Below are 20,028 nucleotides of genomic sequence, written 5' to 3' on the forward strand. Positions count from 1 at the left end.
ACAGGGTTTTCTTCACGACTAACAGGTAAGTTACTTTCAGCAGTGGATTCCTCTTCATCAGGTAAGTAACTTGCATTTCTTTGGAGTTCCAGCTCTGGGTCTAGAGCAGGAGTGGTTGTAAGTGGCTGATTTGAGCTTGGGTTGGGTCCCACAGTTCTTTTGTGTAACTGTTCATTGGTTTCTTGATGCTTAGAAGGTTCATCTACAATGTCAAGTCTTGGTCTGAGGTAATAATCCTCATTCTTTTTAGAGTCAGTTGGACTTCCTTCCACTTCAATTGACTGTTCATTCTTTATACTCCTGTGAGCTCTGTACTTGTGAATAGGGGCTGGAGAAAGTTCTTCATCATCTTCAGAAGGAAGAAATCCACAAGGGAGCAATAGATCCCTATGTAATGTTCATATGGAGCCAGGCTGGTTCTCAGGACGTACCTGTAGACAGAGAGATCACCAGCTTGGCTCACCACTACATAGACTATGTCTTCCCATTTCTCAACAAATTGGTTTTAACTCGTAGGCACACATTCTTTACTTGCACTCAGTCTCCTTTCAACTCTGAAGCTGTCACATGTTTGTTGTATCTGGTCTTGTTTCATTCTGCCATTTTCCGTGAGTTTCCCATTGCTACCTTGAAGCTTTCTTCAAGATGAGATTTTAAATTTTGTATGCACTAAGAGTGTGATATACTATGTTTGTCTTTCAAGGGTAACCCTAAAGCTAAGTCAACTGGGAGTCTGGGTTGTCGTCTGAACTTCAATTTATATGGATTGAAACCAGTCATCTCATTCCTAGTACAATTATAAGCATAGACTAGGGGTTTCGCAAATTCTCGCCAGTGACTTTTATCTTTTGTCTCCAGGTTCCCATCATATTTAAGAGGGTCCTGTTCAGGGTTTCCTTTGAGAACAAATATAGACAATAGACAATACACAATAGGTGCAGGAGTAGGCCATTTGGCCCTTCGAGCCAGCACCGCCATTCACTGTGATCATGGCTGATCATCCACAATCAGTATCCAGTTCCTGTCTTATCCCCATAACCTTTGATTCCACTATCTTTAAGAGCTCTATCCATCTCTTTCTTGAAAGCATCCAGAGACTTGGCCTCCACAACCTTCTGGGGCAAAGCATTCCATATATCCATCACTCTCTGGGTGAAAAAGTTTTTCCTCAACTCCGTTCTAAGTGGCCTACCCCTTATTCTTAAACTGTGGCCTCTGGTTCTGGACTCACCCATCAGCGGGAACATGCTTCCTGCCTCCAGCGTGTCCAATCCCTTAATAATCTTATATGTTTCAATAAGATCCCCTCTCAGCCTTCTAAATTCCAGAGTATACAAGCCCAGTCACTCCAATCTTTCAACATATGACAGTCCCGCCATCCCGGGAATTAACCTTGTGAACCTACGCTGCACTCCCTCAATAGCAAGAATGTCCTTCCTCAAATTTGGAGACCAAAACTGCTCACAGTACTCCAGGTGTGGTCTCACCAGGGCCCTGTACAGCTGCAGAAGGACCTCTTTACTCTTGTACTCAATTCCCCTTGTTATGAAGGCTAGCATGCCATTAGCTTTCTTCACAGCCTGCTGTACTTGCATGCTTGCTTTCAGTGACTGATGTACAAGAACACCTAGATCTTGTTGTACTTCCCCTTTTCCTAACTTGACTCCATTTAGATAATTGCCTTCCTGTTCTTACCACCAAAGTGGATAACCTCACAGTTATCCACATTAAACTGCATCTGCCCACTCACCCAGCCTGTCCAAGTCACCCTGCATTCTCATAACATCCTCCTCACATTTCACACTGCCACCCAGCTTTGTGTCATCGGCAAATTTGCTAATGTTACTTTTAATTCCGTCATCTAAATCATTAATATATATTGTAAACAGCTGCAGTCCCAGCACTGAACCCTGCGGTACCCCACTGGTCACCGCCTGCCATTCCGAAAAGGACCCATTAATCAATACTCTTTGTTTTCTGTCAGCCAGCCAATTTTCATTGCATGTCAGTACTCTGCCCCCAATACCATGTGCCTTAATTTTGCCCACTAATCTCCCATGTGGGACTTTATCAAAGGCTTTCTGAAAGTCCAGGTACACTACATCCACTGGCTCTCCCTTGTCCATTTTCATAGTTATATCCTCAAAAAATTCCAGAAGATTACTCAAGCACGATTTCCCCTTCGTAAATCCATGCTGACTCGGATCGATCCTGTTTCTGCTATCCAGATGTGTCATAATTTCATCTTTTATAATTGACTCCAGCATCTTTCCCACCGCCAACATCGGGCTAACTGCTCTATAATTCCCTGTTTTCTCTCTTCCTCCCTTCTCGAAGAGAGGGACAACATTAGCCACTCTCCAATCCACAGGAACTGATCCTGAATCTATAGAACTTTGGAAAATGATTACCAATGCGTCCAGTGAGTACCAATGAGATGATGTGGTGTAGTTCTGACTTTTTGAATTCCAGCTATCTCACACATTTCTTTAATCAAGTGGGATTCAAAGTCAGGCCCTCTATCGCTGTATAGACACTCAGGGTAACCATAATGAGAGAGGAAATTTTGCCACAGGCACTTTGCAGCCACCTTGGCTTTCTGGTTATGCGTAGGAATAGCCAAAGCATATTTAGTAAAATGATCAGTTTTTACAAGCACATCAGGTTCTAGTGTAAGAAAGTCCATGCAGAGCAACTGCAAGGATCGAGTAGTCACAATATTTACTCGCGGAGCAGCTTTCTCTGGTAAAGTCTTTCTTCTTGTGCATCAACCGCATGTTTTAATTTTGTGCTACACATCTGTAGCCATTTTGGTCCAATAGAATCAGCCTCCATCTAAATCCAGGGTATGATCAATACCATGTGACCAAAGCCATCGTGAAGATTCTTAGGTAGATCAAATTGAAACTTTTCAGGCAAAACAAGCTGGTAAGCTGTTTTATCTCCAGTTAATCTCTTCCTGTAGAGAATTCTATCTTTTAGCTCTAGACAATCCCATTGTCTGAGAAGGTAGAGTAGTGAGGATTGTATTTCTCACTGAATGGGATCTGCTTGATGACTTCCCTCGTTCAAGGATCAGCTAGCTGGGAGTGTATAATCTCACATCAGAGAGATGAGAAACGACTAGTAATCCCCAACACTGATCACTTCGTGCGTTAACTGTCAGGTACAGCCCTTGAATGCATCGTTAAGGATCCAACAAATGCAACGGCGACATCTGTGGCAGGTTCTGTCTGTTGGATAAGATGACTCTCACATAGCTTGCACAACATCAGTGCTAACTTCAACTGCATCACCCAAGTTCACCAGATGACTTTCAGTAAACTTCAAGATGCGTTCCTGCTCTTTCTGGGATGTGAGACCATCTGTTAGTCTTCCATGTGGTTGTCAACAATGTTCCCTCTAATTTAGCAGTCAGTGTGCGCAAAATTCTTATCTTGTGCAAATTTTTTTCCTGTGACAAAAGTATGTGCGCACTGAATGCACACATGGCACAGTTTATGTAGGTTTACAAAATATTTGACATAAAACTGCACAGAATAACTACAAAATAACATACATATTTAAGTCACTCAGTTATTTTTTTCTCTCCTGTCTTTGGCATTTACCCATTCTTTGAAAACTATATCTAGACTAATAGAACTTCCATTGAATTGATAGCTTTTGATTCTCATTAACATATCCAAATGACATTCACCTAAACGGTTTCTCAGCTTGTTTTTGAGTTGATTCATTAGGCTAAGACCTCGCTCACAGTCCGCACTAGACGCAAGAAAGGTTCCCCCAATGTCCATCAACTGTGCATGGTTGCAAAACGGTTCATTTTGAAGTACAAATGCCACCATTTGAGCAATGTTTGAAATCAGTTTGATTTAATTTTTTCTTGCATGGAAAATTTAAATTCATTAAACTGTCTAACTATTACAGTATTTTCAGCTAGAAAATCATGATATTTCAGACATAAGGCATTAACTTGTTCATCGCCAAATGTGAAGTCACAATCTGCAATTGCGGAGAAATCAAAAGATGACCATTCTTGTACCTCATCTTCAGGAAACCTTTCTTCTAAATGAACACAAAGACTATTTATAAAAGTCAACAGTGAACTTGTATCTACCGTGACGTTTTCTTCACGTTGTTGGCTTAGCAAAACTTTAACTTTGTCACTCCACAAAACATTGTCTCCTGGATACTGCTTTCTTTACTTGTTAATTTTGCCTCGTGCAAAATGAAGTGAATCAATCGGTGTCAGGCCACTCTTTTGCAGAATCTTACGCAGTGCAGCCAGTTCATCAAAGACATCACTTAAAACCTGTAAAGCTACTTTGTATGTGATGTTTATCAATTTCTTGTGACAGTATTTAATCACAGGGTCATTTGACTGATCTTTTTCAATAAAAACTTAGTCAGCTATCTACAGGATTTGAAACAGATCTTTGTAAACTTTACGATATGAACACTGTCTGCCAAGGATGGCTGCCGCCGTGATGCAGCTGGACAAACTGGAACAGGAAAGATGATGTGACGTAAATTAGTGACGTGCATTGTGGTATTTGAAAAACTGACTAACTAGTTAACAGAAACATTTAGCTAAAAGATTATTTTCAATAAGTATAATTATTAATTACTACATTATTTTAGGTAACTAACCTTTTGTGCGCACATTAATTTCCTTTGTGCGCTGGTTGAAAAAAGTGTGTGCACGTGCACACTTAGAGGGAACATAGGCTGTCAGAACAACTTGTCACCATCATTGTCGAGCTTCCTGGACCTAGATTGCAGCTTAAAGTTATAGGTTGACAGAGCAGCTAGCCATCTGCAACTGGTTGCATCCAGTCCAGCAGTGGAAGGCACTTAAATTAGGAGGTTACTGTCTGTTACTAAAGTAAATGAATTACCATAAAGATAATCATGAAATTTTTCACTGCCCACTTTAGGGCTAGGAGCTCTAATTTATGGGCAGGATATCTTGATCCGCTAGGGAGAGTCCCCTACTGGCATAGGCGATGACCCTAAGGTGCCTGTCCTCTGCTTGGTGTAGCGCGGCCCCTAAACCAGTAGTGCTGGCAGCTATGTGAAATGTACACCAGCTCAGGGTTAGCAAACGGCAACACTGGAGCAGATGCAAGTTCGTTATGATTCGGTCGAATGCTTCTTGACATGCAGTAGTCCACCTGCCTCCAAATGGGTCTTTCAGATTATGATATGGCTATCATTCTTCAACTTGGAGTTTTCTCTGGTACCCCGATGTTAAATCATTGAATGGCTTAACTTTTTGAGAAAAATCCTGGATGAATTGCAGTAATATCTGATGAATCCAAGGAAGGACTTCAATTCCTTTAGATTACTGTGAATTGGCCAGGTTTTGACTGTGGTTGCTGTATCTTGTCAAAGTCAGTTTGAACTCCTTGATGGGACACTATATGTCCGAAGTATTTAACTGAGGTCTTGCAAAAGCACACTTTCCAGAGCTAGCTTAAGACAGTACTCTCTGAGTCAATTTAGGACTCTTGTAAGTCTATCCTCATGCTCGTCCAAGTCTTTGGAGAACAATGATGTCGTCAATTAATACAAGAACTTCCTTCAGCTTCATATCAGCCATACATTTCTCCATAAGTCACTGAAATTCCCCATGACATCCTATTGAACTCGTAGAATCCAAGAGGGACACAAAGGCAGTTTTAGGCTTGCCAGTTTCTTCAACTTCTATCTGATAATAACCAGATTTTAGGTCAAGGGCTGAAAACCATTTGGAACGAGTCAAAGCCGTAAAAGTACTTTGATCTACGGGAGTTCATAGCATCTTTAATTGTCTGTTGGTTTAATTTCAAATAATCTATACACAAACAGACATCCCCATTCTTTTTATCTCACCACAACGATTGGAGAAGAAAAAGGAAATTCAGACTCTCTGATCACTGCTGCGTTTAGCAGTTCTTGCAGATGCTTTTGAACATTTTCTCTCTCTTCTGGCTGTATTGGTTGAGGTTGGAGTTTGAATGGTGTTTCTCAATAAGGTTGATTCAATGCTTCACTTTGTTAGTACATCTGAAATCTAACTGATGATGGGAGAAACATCAGGGATGCTTCGTAATTTCTGTGTAAGTCTTGTCTTCCATCCAGCAGGGAAAGGATGAATCACCAAAATTAAACTCTGGGCTTAACACTTCAGTGGATTCCGACTCACTGGAAATTTTAATTTGTGGTTCTTTCAGAAATATAGCTTGTGCTATAGTTCAGCTGTAATGCATTTGGAAGGAATTTTGACGGCATGTGCTCTTATGTAGGAGATTAGTACTGTTAAGTGACAATGTGGCTTGTTTTCCAAAGTAACCAGGCAAGTCTTTACTAAAAGTCCCCTAGGCAAGGGAGAAGAAAATGGATGCTCCACAATAGCCCATTTGTCAGGATGTTGTTTTCTGTCTGTGACTGACCCACACAAGACTAGAGCTCTCCAGTTGGAATTTTTCTAGGGCCCTTGCTGGGTACACTCACCAGCCCAGCATTTTACCTCTGCAGTCTATCTTTGTTGCATCTGTTAAACTCCCAGGACTTCCTTGGAGTCAAACTTGGGAGAGAAGTTCTGGCTACTTTGCAGTTTGGTGTAGTCCTTATACAGCTCACCAAGGATACTCATGCCAACTAACACCACAGGTTGCTAACCTAAAGACATCTGGAATAATCAATGCCAGGATGGGCACTTTCACATCCATTCCTATAAGGTCTTTTGGGGATGTAACATTGACTTCTACATATCCCAGGAATGGGACGGCGTGGTAAACCATGTATATAGGTTGTAACTGGGTTACCAGTCTGGGCACGCCCTCTGCTGACTGCTCCTGTGGCTCCTCCCACAGACCCCTGAATAAAGGCAATTGTGCCACTGCTCCTCCCTGAGTCCAGGACAGATACTCAGCATGGACGTTGGTCCATTTACTGTTAATAAAAGCCTTTCAGTATTTACTCTACTTCCAGTCTTTTGGAGTAATTGATAGTGCATCAATTTTATTAACAGCATTAGCACCCTCAACTTCCAACAAGTTGGTGAGAGAATGAACTGGTGGTTCTGACAAGCTGTGGTCATAGTAGGATTTAGAGATGGTAGTGTCCTGCGATCTTGTATCTAATAAACAATTTCATTCTCTACCAGCTAAGCTTATTTGTGGAGTGCACGTTGTATCGACTAATCCCTTGGGTAGGTTAACAGTCTATCTTCTGGATTTTGTTTCACCAAGCAAGATCTTGGATGATTTTGAGATATGCTTTGCCAACATCAGTCCACGTTTATCCCACCACAGGAAATGCTTCTGGTTTAAAATGAGGCTTAGAAGTACCATAACGCGACTCCCACTCACCCTGCCTCTTCTCGAGCTGTCTTCTCTTTCCTGCTACTAATGCACGATTTGGTTCATAGCAGCAGCAGCTGGCTATGTGCCCATCTTTGCAACATTTAAAACAGTACCAAGGTTATGGTTTGACACTTGGTTGTCGGTCAGTGGTTCACAACCACTGTTGTGTCAGCCTTTCCTTTTATTGGCTTATCACTTGCTGTCTCAGAGTCTGCTTTTCCCTTCCACAGTTTTGTAGCTTGCAGAGTAGCTAGTTGAATTTGAAGCTCAGCGATTTGGTTACTCAGTTGAGAAGTAACTGAAGTTAGTTGTGCTACATGATCTTCTTTACAGGCATCTGCAGCCTGAGACTGTATAACAGCACACTGTGTGACTGTTCTGGAAGCATGTTTGTCTTCCTTGGTGTGTAGAAATGTCAGTAGCTCAGTAAATGATGACGGATTTTGTTTTTTCTGTTCCAACTGCAGCTCTAAGATTGGGGAGCAGTCCCAGCATCCCCTGCAAAACTGCTTTATGAGGTATTTTTTAGCCTCAGTTTCAGCAACCCCGCCTTGCTTTATAGTCAGTGTCAACATTACCTGGAGCCATTGTAGGTAGGTAGATGGTTTTTCTCCCATCTTCTGTACCGTGTTCATGAAGTTGGCGAAAAATTCATCGCCGTGTTCCATAGTGGTAAAAGCTGAATCTAGGAGACATATGCAAATAGTAGGTGAAGCTCCAGGGTTATTGACTTGATGATGTCAGAAGCTGGTGGAAGAATACTTTCACAGTCTTTTCATGTTCTATGAAGATCAGACACATTTGGGTCTTACAAGAGCAGTTCAACACTAGCATGCCAAGTCTCATAATCAGCCTCATTAGGTGGAGGAGGGGTTCTACCAGAAATTTTCGGCACCTTACTGCAGGATTGCCATAAGCCATCAAGTCATTACTGTGCACAATGTGCTCCACTATGACTCTGAATATCTGGAGGTTTAAGATCACTGGGAGAGAGGGATGGGCTCACTGGCAACTCCATCAGTTTGTATTACAGGGACTGAGTTGCTCTGCATAGCAGCTGGAACTGCTTCTAGTTGGTTAGTATCGGGGAGTCTGCTCTGAAATTAGCAGTTGTGGTCTTGTTACGTACATCTTCAGCAGTTTCAACAGTGATTGTTTCCCTACTCTCGAAAGTAAGGGTTCCACTGACCTGTGTTAACATCTCTCTCAGGGATTTCATCATTATTTTTCCCATTGTGCTTCGCTAAGATTTTCAACTCACCAAGGTAAGCTGGAGTGGTGTCTTTTCCAACTTTCTGAGTGTAAACACTGGATAAAGTAACTAGATGGTAAAAAAAAAAGCTTTTTTTGTGACTGCTTGCCTTGTGAGTGTATGGTACAAGGACTGGAGATCTTGCAGCACAGAGCCAAAATTGTACTCTTCTATGAGGGATTGGGAGATTCTGCACTCGGGTCAGTTAGAGGAATAACTCAGGCAATTGAACCATATCCTTTTAGAAAGTCTAGTATTTCCTCGTCTTTTTTTTGTTCCTGTTATGCCACTGACTAGAACAACATTTGGGATTTTCACACCCTTTTCCTTTATGACATTCATTTTCTTTCACTGTAGGTTTTAATTGAACAAAAGTGAGTTTGAAAAATAAGATTTTTTTTAGTGCTTTGTATACCAATCAGTGTGTTAGCATTTATCTAATAAATTGCCTGCTGGCTGGCTCGCCAAGATTTACGTAACACTTGTGTAGTGCTTGTCTGATCTCGTGTAACTGGTCGCCGCACTCTTTATGAGAAAATCAAGTTGCATAGTACTACACTAAGTGCTAGTGGGCCATTAGAAGCCCCAACTATCAGAAGGAGAACAGTGAATAGAAAACACAGACTTCTAGAAGTAAGTTTGTTTATAAAAATAGCAATATATACAAAATATTTACATGAGCAAGAACAATTGAAAATTCCAACATTTTGTTTTAGGTTCCAACTCCCAGATATCAAATGAAAACCAAATTCCTTTTGAGTTAGAATCAGTGAAATTTATTGGACTAGCCTTTATTACTCCAATTTCTCTAACTAATTAGATCTAGTGTTATTCCCTATTTAAAGGTTTTCAGACTAACCTTTCCTTTTTTATTTATCCCTAGTTAGTTAGGAAACTAGTTGAATTCCTATTCTTAAGTATTATGGTTAACTGCAGTTTTAGTTTCAGGTCAGTATGTCCATAAATTCAAATTCACACCCCCAAAATTATACATGTGCAGCTTTACTCCTTTCACAACAAATTTCCAACATCACAACTTTTAAACAAAGTAAATCTTATTCAGTAACTTATCAAAGTCTTTGGAAAAATAATCAGTTCTTCCAAAAAATCAAATTCAGATCCTTCGAATGAGAAATAAATCTATACATCCAACGACTTGCGGTATTTTGTTCCTGCGCTGGTTCTTCAAACTTGGGTGGCTCGCCATCTTGTTTCCTGGTTCATTGGATGAAATAGTGGGTCGTCTACAGAAAGTCGATTCACCATACTTACACAAAAAAAAAACTTGAACTATATTCAACAGGATTATAATCCGTAACTTTTTACATGCAGTCTATTTTCTATTTCAATATAACTCAATGTCACATTATCATTTACAAACATTTCTCAGTTACAATACTGCTGAACATATTACACATACGAATTATACACTCAGAACAGTAAAAGTGATTTAACTCACTAAATCCCTTGGTATAATTTATAAATTATGATTTATAATTTAAATTTTTATTATATTTACTATCGATTTGTACTCCAGGGAGCGCGAAGCGCGGAATCAAATATCGCTGTGATGGTTGTACGCTTTAGTATCAATTGTTTGGCAACAATAAAGTAATAATATAATTTAACAGAACTAATTCCCATTTACATGGTAGAGATTTTGGACTACACTATATCGTCTCACTATAGCTGGAGTTCATCTTGGCTGTAGCCTCAATAAATCTTTTATCGATATTGTCTCCCTCCAGGGTTTTCACCCTAAGGATTTTCAGTAAGTAGGGTGGAGATACTAACTACTGATTCCACTTTTAATGGTTTCTTTAGTCAGTTTCTATAATTTGCGGCATTTCTGTCGCTTGTCCACGCCTTGTCCTCGCATAGCTTTTTTTTTCAAGTTCTTTTTCTTTTTAAAATTGGTAACCCTCATTTTCATCCCTCCACAGTGTTTTCTAACATTATATCCTTGGGTTTAACTAACCTGGGTTACAGAAGGCTGTTTTCTAAAATGACCAGCACTAGGGCCAGCACAGAGTGTTTTATTGTGGCACAGATCGCCTTTATTATGAGGTGTCAGTGATGGAGGTCATGGTAGAAAGTTTAGCAGACGACTCAGGTATCATTGTTGCATAAGGACATTAGAAATTCTAGCTTCTGGGGTTCTTTTCAATCTGAGATGGGACTTTTACTGGAACCAGGAAGGCATGTTGCCCTGATCAGCAGGTGGTAAAATGGGATCTTAGTCTCACTAGAGCTCAATGAAATCACCTCAAAGGCTAAATTGAGCTGCACTCCCAACCTCTCACCCAGTTAACAGGTAATGGTTGGGATGGAGTTCTACAGATGACTGGATTAACAAGAGATTTGAAGATTTCATTCCAGTTCCAAAGAAGTGCTCCCGAATCACAAGGAAATCCAGCCTTTTTTTCCTCTCTTTTAAAGATGTGGCCAGCAAAGACATTTCTACACACATGCAACTCCTACAATTTTCCTACATTTATTAATTTTGATTGCTATTCATAGCGTCCACCAAGAATAATATGGACATCAGAATTGCTTTGGACACTAATTAGTACTCAATATCGAATTCCATGAATATCAGCTGAAGCATTAACTTCTACTTCTTTGAAATAGGAATTCATTTGCAAGGATTTCATGTTTCATCTTTACAAAACCTTGGCTGGAGCAGCATCTAGAGTATTGCATTTTACTTTAGTTGCCACATGGCAGATAAAACAAATGTTGGCCTTGGAATGGTAATAGCACATGGATCATTCAGCATGATTAATGGTGGAAACATCAAAACATGTTGCTTAAATATGACTTTCATGAGAGTTCAGCAGGCTGAACAGTAATCTAATCATGATATATTAAAATGGTAGAAGAATACAGTATCCAGTGCGGGTTTCTCCTGTAGTAGAAAAATGAAAAAGAAGATATATATGTTTTATACATATACACAAACAGAGAGTTATTTAGGATTGGAAACTGGGAGCACTTCTTTGCCAGGAGTGATGGTGAGTATCTCCAAACTTCCTTCTGGGTCAGATGAAACTGTCTAGATTGAGATTGATGTTTTGCTTTATTATTAGATAAGTGTATTGGATTGAAGATGAGTAAGTGGAGTTGAAACAGACATCAGCTGCGATCTCATCCAAAAACTAATTTCATTCTTCCCTGCTTATCTCCTTCCATTGACATCAGCAGATAAGCATTTTGGTTTTCCTTTAAATATTAGGAGAATCGTTTTATCTGAAGCTGGAGCAAACACTTAAATATATTGTTATTTGTCTGTTATGCATTTATTCCGAATAAAAGAAAATATCAATGCCAGAATACTGGATTGGTAATTGCAAAATTGAAGCTGATATTTCCATGTACCATTCATATTCCAGCACTTAGTGTTTTCTTGGTACTTGTGCATACCTAATCATGTCTCTCTTTGAGAAAGTGAAGCTCAAAGGTATAGTCCATGAAATTAATTGAACAATCTCATAAAGTTTCAGTTTCATTTATTTATCATGTGTACATTGAAACATATAGTGAAATGTGTCATTTGCGTTAACAGCCAACACAACCCAAGGATGTGCTGGGGCAGCCCACAAATGCTGGCACAGATCTGGTGCCAGAGAATTTTGTGGTTAATTTCCCAATGAAACATGACTTAAAGGGTTTATTTTCTGAGACATGACTTAAAGTTTTTGATCAAAACTTTGCTAGTTTCTCAGCAGTCATTTCCCAACCATTTTTCTTGCTTCATTGTTTTTCTGCATTTGCCTTGTTTTACGCAATTCAATGAGTTCTGGTGTAATCGCTGCCTGACTAGTCATCCAACACTTCGCAGTGATGTGAGGCCATTAATGGCTTGGCACATAGATAAAATATGTATGCTTATTGTGTGACTATAACTCTGGTGAAGAGTGGATGGTTGTGTCCCAGTTCCCCAGCACTTTCCGGACCTCCATGACAGCCATTATCCAGCTACTTTGCAGTGGCCAAATCTTTCTTTGCACACCACCTGCCAATGACAATGACAATTCCACCACCCAGGCCATGCCCTCTTCTCATTGCTCCCATCAGAGGGGAGGTACAGGGGCCTGAAGATACCCACTCAGTGTTTTAGGAAAAGCCTCTTCCCTCTGCCATCAGATTTCTGAACAGACAATGACCACCTCACTATTTTAGCTCTCTTTTTGCACTACTTAATTAATTATAATTTCTCATTTTGAAATAACCATCATTCCCTTTGCCTAATTCTATGCTACCCTCCATACCGGTAGTCCTCTAAGAAACCTAAGTTCTACGTCTCATTGTGTTTGTGTTTTTCTCTTTAAATATATCCTGTTAACCAGAACATTTTTTCGGTAAACTACATTAAAAGTACAACTCGCAGTTCTCCAATTGCCCATTAAGTAAATGTTTTAGCCAGTGTGACAACAATTCCGAAAAGGAGGATTCCTCATCTCATGGAGTATACTCAACTTCATCATATCACAGGAGGACAGATGAGACTCTGAAGTGCACCTCAAGTATTACACTTCATTTTCCTTTTTAGAATAATCAGCCTTTCATTATTTCTTCAGCTACTGTAGAATAATATTCATCAGCAGGTAAAATGGAGGAAAAATTACTTAGATCCTACTTTGAATATTTTCCTGATGTTCTAAGGTTCTGGTAATGGATTGTTCTACTATAACTCCTGGAGAGGTTCGCAGATGAAGATAGGCCTCTTGAACGAAGACCTCTTCTGCAGAAAAAGGAAGCAAACACAAGAAAACTGTAGGCAACTTCTCTGTTGTATTGCAAATAAGATTTCTGTGTCAAAACAGGATTAATCAGGTTTATATTATAGATTGTAGGGTCACTGTTCCTGGTGAGAACAAATTTGCTCCAATTAAATTTCATGGCTTTGCTAAATTGAAATTTTGACTGTCCTTTATTTCAGTCAACACATGCTGCATTAGCTGAGACCAAATGGATGGCGCTCAGTGTTTCATAAAAAGTTGCTTGTGGAGAATTTCGAACAGAAATTGTGAAAGTTAGGACCAGACAAATTCCAGATGAGTGGCTTAAATTTGGTTTGGTAGCTTTATAAGGCAAAGGATTATGATGTAATTTTGCATCTATATAATCAAAGACAGGTACTTCAGACGGTGTGGAATTTTAAGTTGAAAATAAGAGGCAATATGCTACTCATTAATAACGATTCCCAAATTATCTGAAAGCAAGTACCACCAGGCTCAAGGACAGCTTCTACCCAGCTGTTATAAGACTATTGAATAGTTCCCTATATAGTTATTATAGTACAATAAGATGGACTCTTGATTTCATGGTGTATCTCATTATGATCATGCATCTTAATTGTTTACCTGAACTGCACTTTCTCCGTTACTGTACACTTTATTCTGCGATCTGTTGTTATTTTTCCCTTGTTCTATCTAAATACACAGTGTAATGATTTGATCTGTATGAACAATGCAATACAAGTTTTTTTTACTGTATCATAGTACATATGATAATACTAAACCAATTCCAATTTCAAAATAATTGTTCTTGGAAAAAATCTGCTTTAAATCTATAAGATATAGGAGCTGAAATAGGATATTTGGTCCAGCCATTCTGCATAGTAATTCAATCATGGCGATTTTTGATTCAAACCTGCTTGCCCACCCTCTCTTTCTATGAATCATTCTTTGTCTTAAATGAGCCCATTGATTTGGCCACCACACAACACTGCCCTTTGGCTGAAGAAATTCCTCCTCATTTCAGTTTTAATAAGATAACCCTTTATTAGAAAGCTGTGTCTTTGGGTCCTAGGCTCTCCTACAAATGGAAAAAAATGTCTCCACATCTACCCTATCCAGGTCTTTTAGAATCTAGGAAGTTTCAATAGGACTCCCTCCACCCCCCACCCCATCCTTCTGAGCCCCAACCTTTGAATACTGGTTTAGGGACATCAGGTGTTCCTCATGTTATGTTTTGCCTGGGATCATCCTTATGAACCTCCTCTGGATCCTTTGCTAGGCCAGCACATCCTTCCTTGGCTCTTTTAGCATCCCTCGGTCTTGAGGGACAGTGGGTAGCACATGAGAAAAGTCGGCTCGTGGTGGTGCACTTCTGAGAGTGGCTAAGGAGTCCCACATTGAAGTTGCAGTCTCTTCCACGCTGGCTGCATGCGAAGGAAGACGACTATCTGGTTGGAGCGGCCCAAAATAGCTACAGGGCCCAAAATAGGAACATTTCTGAAAACTGAGACTGGAACACTTGATATTCATTAGAGTTCTGTTCTATCTCTTCAAAAATATCCTTGTAACTTGCCTCGTGTTGCATTGATTACATATCTGAGTAAAAAATTTCTTTTTGCCCCATCTATTTGGAACAATGACCAGGTAAACTTCCATGCATGGAAAATTATTCAGCTGAGGAGAGAAGAAATTTTGTTCCAAACCAACAGCCTGGCTCTGAAATAAGGGTTATAGAAATGAGATATTTATAGAGTAATATAGCAAAGAAGTAGGCCATTCAGCTTGACTCATTTATGCTAACCAAGATATTTTCCTGATCTAGTCCCATTTCTCTCCTTTGGCCCAAATCCCCCTAAATCAGTGCTTCCCAACCTTTTTTATGCCATGGACCAATACCATTAAGCAAGGGGGTCCACAGGTTGGGAATGCTTGCACTAAGCTTTTCCTAACATTTACCTAAATGTAATATAGATTCTGATACAAAGATGCTCTGATTGAAAATTAAAGTTTTGACAATGTTTTAAGTTTTGTGTAGAAGTCAATGGAAATTACATTGCTCAAAGGCTTCGATTCTTCATCTCCTCTGCAACATAAAGGTAGTTGTTTATGGACTGTTGAATATATGTATCACACGTGGGGTGTTGGGAGTGGAACCAAATGCAAGATACAGACACTGAAGTACAAAGAACAGGACTAGGATTATCGAGATAGCAAGGTGAGTCAGGAAGAAATGACACTGGACACTGACACAGGCCCTGGACGAGACTAGGATTCAGGGCCTGGGCTAGGACTTGGTCTAGGAAAGTGGGACCAGGACAAGGAACTTGGAACTAGGAGCCTGGGCTAGGACTCCGAGCCAGAGACTGGACAGGGACCCGGAACCTGGGTCTTGACTCGGGCTCAGACTCCAGATCTAGGCGAGGACTGGACGTGGCTAGGCTACAGGACTGGATGTGGAATTCCTGCACTGGACGAGAACACAAAGCCATGACTTGGACAGGACGAGGTTCTTGGACAGGACGAGGTATTACAAGGCATGGTGAGGCTCTTGGCTTGGTTAGGCTCTTGGGTACGGAGCCAGGACTCCTCCTTGGGATGCAGTGCCGGGGCCCTTTCTAGGAGGCAGGGCCGGGTTGACAGCCAAGGACACTTGCAGAGGGAACTGCCAAAGTAAACTGCTGAGGGACTCCTGGACTGGACGAGAACACGAAGACTTGACTTGGACAGGACTGGAACACGGCACCTGGAACTTGGAACACAGAACACAGAGCCGGGCACCCCTCTTGGGACCAGGACTTAGAGCCGGGGCTTTACGCTGAGTCAGGTTCCCTCCTTGGGAACAGGACCTAGGGCTGGGACTCTTCTTTGACACGGACACTAAACACAAGGACACAAAGAGACAGTTCCAAGCTCAACGATACATAGTTCCTTATCTTGGTGTGTCAAGGCTCCAGTCTCACTCCAGTGGTTGAACTAGACAAGGATGCAGGTGAGACTTCAGAAGGGAGGGGAAGGGAACAGTCCAGCAGTGAATCTTTGGTTTGAGAGGTATTTATACGCCAGCTCAAAACGAGAATCAGGTGCCTCAATTAAGGCACCCAATGAGACAAGGGAAAACAGGAAAACCAGGAATAAGGAATCGACGGACCGGATCATGAGTCGGAATGCAGATTTTACAGACCGGAGTATGACAAGATGTGGCTCAAACCATAGCACCCTCCTGTTGATTCCTTCTAAACCATCGGTCATGTAAGCAACTAAAATGGTGAGGAAATATTCTACATACAGAAATGCTTTAATGAATTGGTAAATACTGAAATACTGCAGGAGAACTTCAGACAAAAAAATCAAGCGAATAATGCAAAAGGACAACTGATACATATGTAATGTGAATGTGTGTATATAATATATACTACATACAATCTGCAAAGAAAACAGATTACATATAATGGCACTTTAGCTCAAATATACTGCACAATTTCACCTTTGGAAACTAGTGTAAACAATATTTTTGCTGCAAAGCTAAAATTGAGCATGAGTAGTGCCTAGTCTGAGTTACTTTGTTTTCCACACCTCTTGCCAAATGTCTTTGCCTGTTCTGATTATAAGGGTTTCTTTTATTCTTGATGAGGCATGCTGTTATTGTTTTGGATAGTTTTACAAATTATTTAAATGTAACAGGTTGGAATAATTGATATTCCCCATGAGAAGAATATTTCTGTTGAAGCTGATTCACAATATATATGCTGAAAGAAATGGGCCAAGTTCAATCCTATTATAGTGATTCAAACTAAATTTTATAAATGACGTATCAACAATGTATATTGAAAATATTATTAGCTAAAGTTCCACACAATAGGCTTATTCAGAAAGTCAGAAGGCATGGGATCCAGGGAAGTTTGGCCAGGTGGATTCAGAATTGGCTTGCCTGCAGAAGGCAGAGGGTGGTGGTGGAGGGAGTACATTCAGATTGGAGGGCTGTGACTAGTGGTGTCTCACAAGGATCGGTTCTGGGACCTCTACTTTTTGTGATTTTTATTAACGACCTGGATGTGGGGGTAGAAAGGTGGGTTGGCAAGTTTGCAGATGACACAAAGGTTAGTGGTATTGTAGATAGTATAGAGGATTGTCAAAGATTGCAGAGAGACATTGATAGGTTGCAGAAGTGGGCTGAGAAGTGGCAGATGGAGTTCCACCTGGAGAAGTGTGAGGCGGTACACTTTGGAAGGACAAACTCCAAGGCAGAGTACAAAGTAAATGGCAGGATACTTGGTAGTGTGGAGGAGCAGAGGGATCTGTGGGTACCTGTTCACAGATCCCTGGAAGTTGCCTCACAGGTAGTTAGTGTAGTTAAGAAAGCTTAAGGGGTGTTAGCTTTCATAAGTCGAGGGTAGAGTTTAAGAGTCGTGAGGTAATGTTGCAGCTCTATAAAACTCTGGTTAGGCCACACTTGGAGTACTGTGTCCAGTTCTGGTCGCCTCACTATAGGAAGGATGTGGAAACATTGGAAAGGATACAGAGAAGATTTACCAGGATGCTCAGGGATTATGATCAGAACTTAAGGGAGCTAGGGCTTTACTCTTTGGAGATAAGGAGGATGAGAGGAGACATGATAGAGGTATACAAGATATTAAGAGGAATAGATAGAGTGGATAGCTAGCGCCTCTTCCGCAGGACACCACTGCTCAATACAAGAGGATATGGCTTTAAGGTAGGGGGTGGGAAGTTCAAGGGGGACATTAGAGGAAGATTCTTCCTCAGAGTGGTTGGTGCGTGGAATGCACTGCCTGAGTCAGTGGTGGAGGCAGATACACTAGTGAAATTTAAGAGACTACTAGACAGGTATATGGAGGAATTTAAGGTGGGAGGGTTATATGGGAGGCAGGGTTTGAGGGTCGGCACAACATTGTGGGCCGAAGGGCCTGTACTGTGCTGTACTATTCCATGTTCTATGTTCTTTCTTTAATGGGATCAATCTATGATGTATGCTCATCAGCCTTTTGTATTGGTACATAGATGCAACAGGAAAAAGGCCTCAAATTCATTTGAGTGAAGCAACCGTTTTTCTGTGCATTACATACAAAAAATTAACAGATTAATGATCTTGTTCTTTCCTTCTAAAGCACTGATGGTTAGATTATACTCTTCTCAGTAACACTGAAGAAATGGATGTGTACTTATTTATCAGGGTTATGATCTGAGATCAAAAAGGTGTGAGTGATGTGGGTACAGATTTATCTCTGGAGACTGTAACCTTCAAAAATATTGTTCATTTGCTATAATAAGTTATACTATCAATTAATAAATATTTGCAGCTACCTGGTATTTTCAGCTAGAAATTACAGTTTTGATACCAATTTAGTATCATTTTTCCAGCTGCTACTTTTTTAATGCAGCTCATGGAAGGCCTGAAAGCTTTTTTAAGCATTTCTACTAAACATCTGTGTTCTTTTGCAACTATGCTGTGCTGCCCCCAAGCTGCTACCTCCCAGATCGGTGATGCACTCGAATTCACAGCGGAGCAGGCTGCATTTTTGATGGGCGTCTCGCCCACCCAATCAGGTGCCTGACTTGTCTTTGCATGCGTCAGGGAGGAGGGCGGGCCTTATTCATTCATCCTGCATGCCTTTGCCTTTGGTTGGCTCGGCGTACTTCACTGCAGCCAGCCTCCTTTAAGTCCCAAAAGTTGCTTCAGTGAGTACTGAAGACAAAACATCATCACAGCTCCCTCCCCCCCAAGAAAACTTGGTGGAATTGTATTGTTTTTGGGGGGGATATTTGTGTCTGGAGTGAGACTAAATCAGGGACGGACAGTATTTTTAGGAAGATGTCTGACATATCAGTAAATGACCAGTTGGAGGGGATTATATCAGATTTTGAAGGTTTGTGACTCTATTCTAACTGATAACTCGCGTTAATATGTAATTTATGCTGTGGAAGTTTGGAAAATAAAAATATTCTGTGTTCATTTTAACTCTTCTAAAGGTTGCTGTTGATAGTGATGATATATGTGCAGATTTTGTTTCGTTCTAAATTTACCAGAATAATATTTAGATCTGAATTTAAACAGACTAGATCAAATTTATGTACTCGCGTGTGCGTGTGTGTAAGTTTAAGTATAATGGTTAAAAGCAGATCAATTTAAACCGAGAGCTCGAATCTGTTTGGAAACTGCAGCCTTAGATTTCTGTGCAATGCATCAGAGGGAGTCGGTGTGTTATTTAATCCTTCACAGCAGCATTCTTGGTTGTCATTCCGTAGTATTCTGCTCTTGCTCTGACTTTGCTCTGCACCCCCCCCCCACTCCACCCCCTGTAGGATACTACACTACAGCAACTGATAATTGTTGCTTCCTTTCTTTCTAATATTGTAAGGAAACTTCTTGTAAAGAGCAGGAAATGGGAATGTTATCTGTTTCTGTGCGCGCTATATTTCTCTCAGGACATAATAGGGAATCCCTCCAGTGCATTTAGGGAACGGTTCAAAGTTTGCTTAAGCAAGGGACTTTTAACCAAACATGGGCTTTGTTGAAATTCGCAAATCATTGTTATCACGCAATACAGAGTAAATGGTTCAGCTGAAAACATAGATTGGGGGGGGGGGATGGGGAAACTACTACTTGCTTGATTGCAATATTAGAGCTATTGTGGACAAATTATAAAGGTAGATCTAAAAAAATAAGGAC

General features: G+C 40.6%; 1 protein-coding gene across 3 annotated transcripts in view; it reads left to right on the plus strand.

Annotated features, from left to right (window-relative positions):
- septin9a (septin 9a) overlaps positions 1-20,028 on the plus strand; it is a 334,059-nt gene that overhangs the window by 154,599 nt on the left and 159,432 nt on the right. The window contains exon 1 of one of the 3 annotated variants that reach the window (XM_072242671.1): positions 19,006-19,225. The exons of the other annotated variants lie outside the window; for them this stretch is intronic. Coding sequence (XP_072098772.1) covers positions 19,171-19,225 — 55 coding nt within the window. The 5' untranslated portion in view covers positions 19,006-19,170. Of the gene's footprint in view, positions 1-19,005; positions 19,226-20,028 lie in introns of those variants that run through there. 3 annotated transcript variants of the gene reach the window in all.

Source organism: Mobula birostris, chromosome 24 (genome assembly GCF_030028105.1).
Source record: "Mobula birostris isolate sMobBir1 chromosome 24, sMobBir1.hap1, whole genome shotgun sequence".
Lineage (NCBI taxonomy): Eukaryota > Metazoa > Chordata > Chondrichthyes > Myliobatiformes > Myliobatidae > Mobula > Mobula birostris.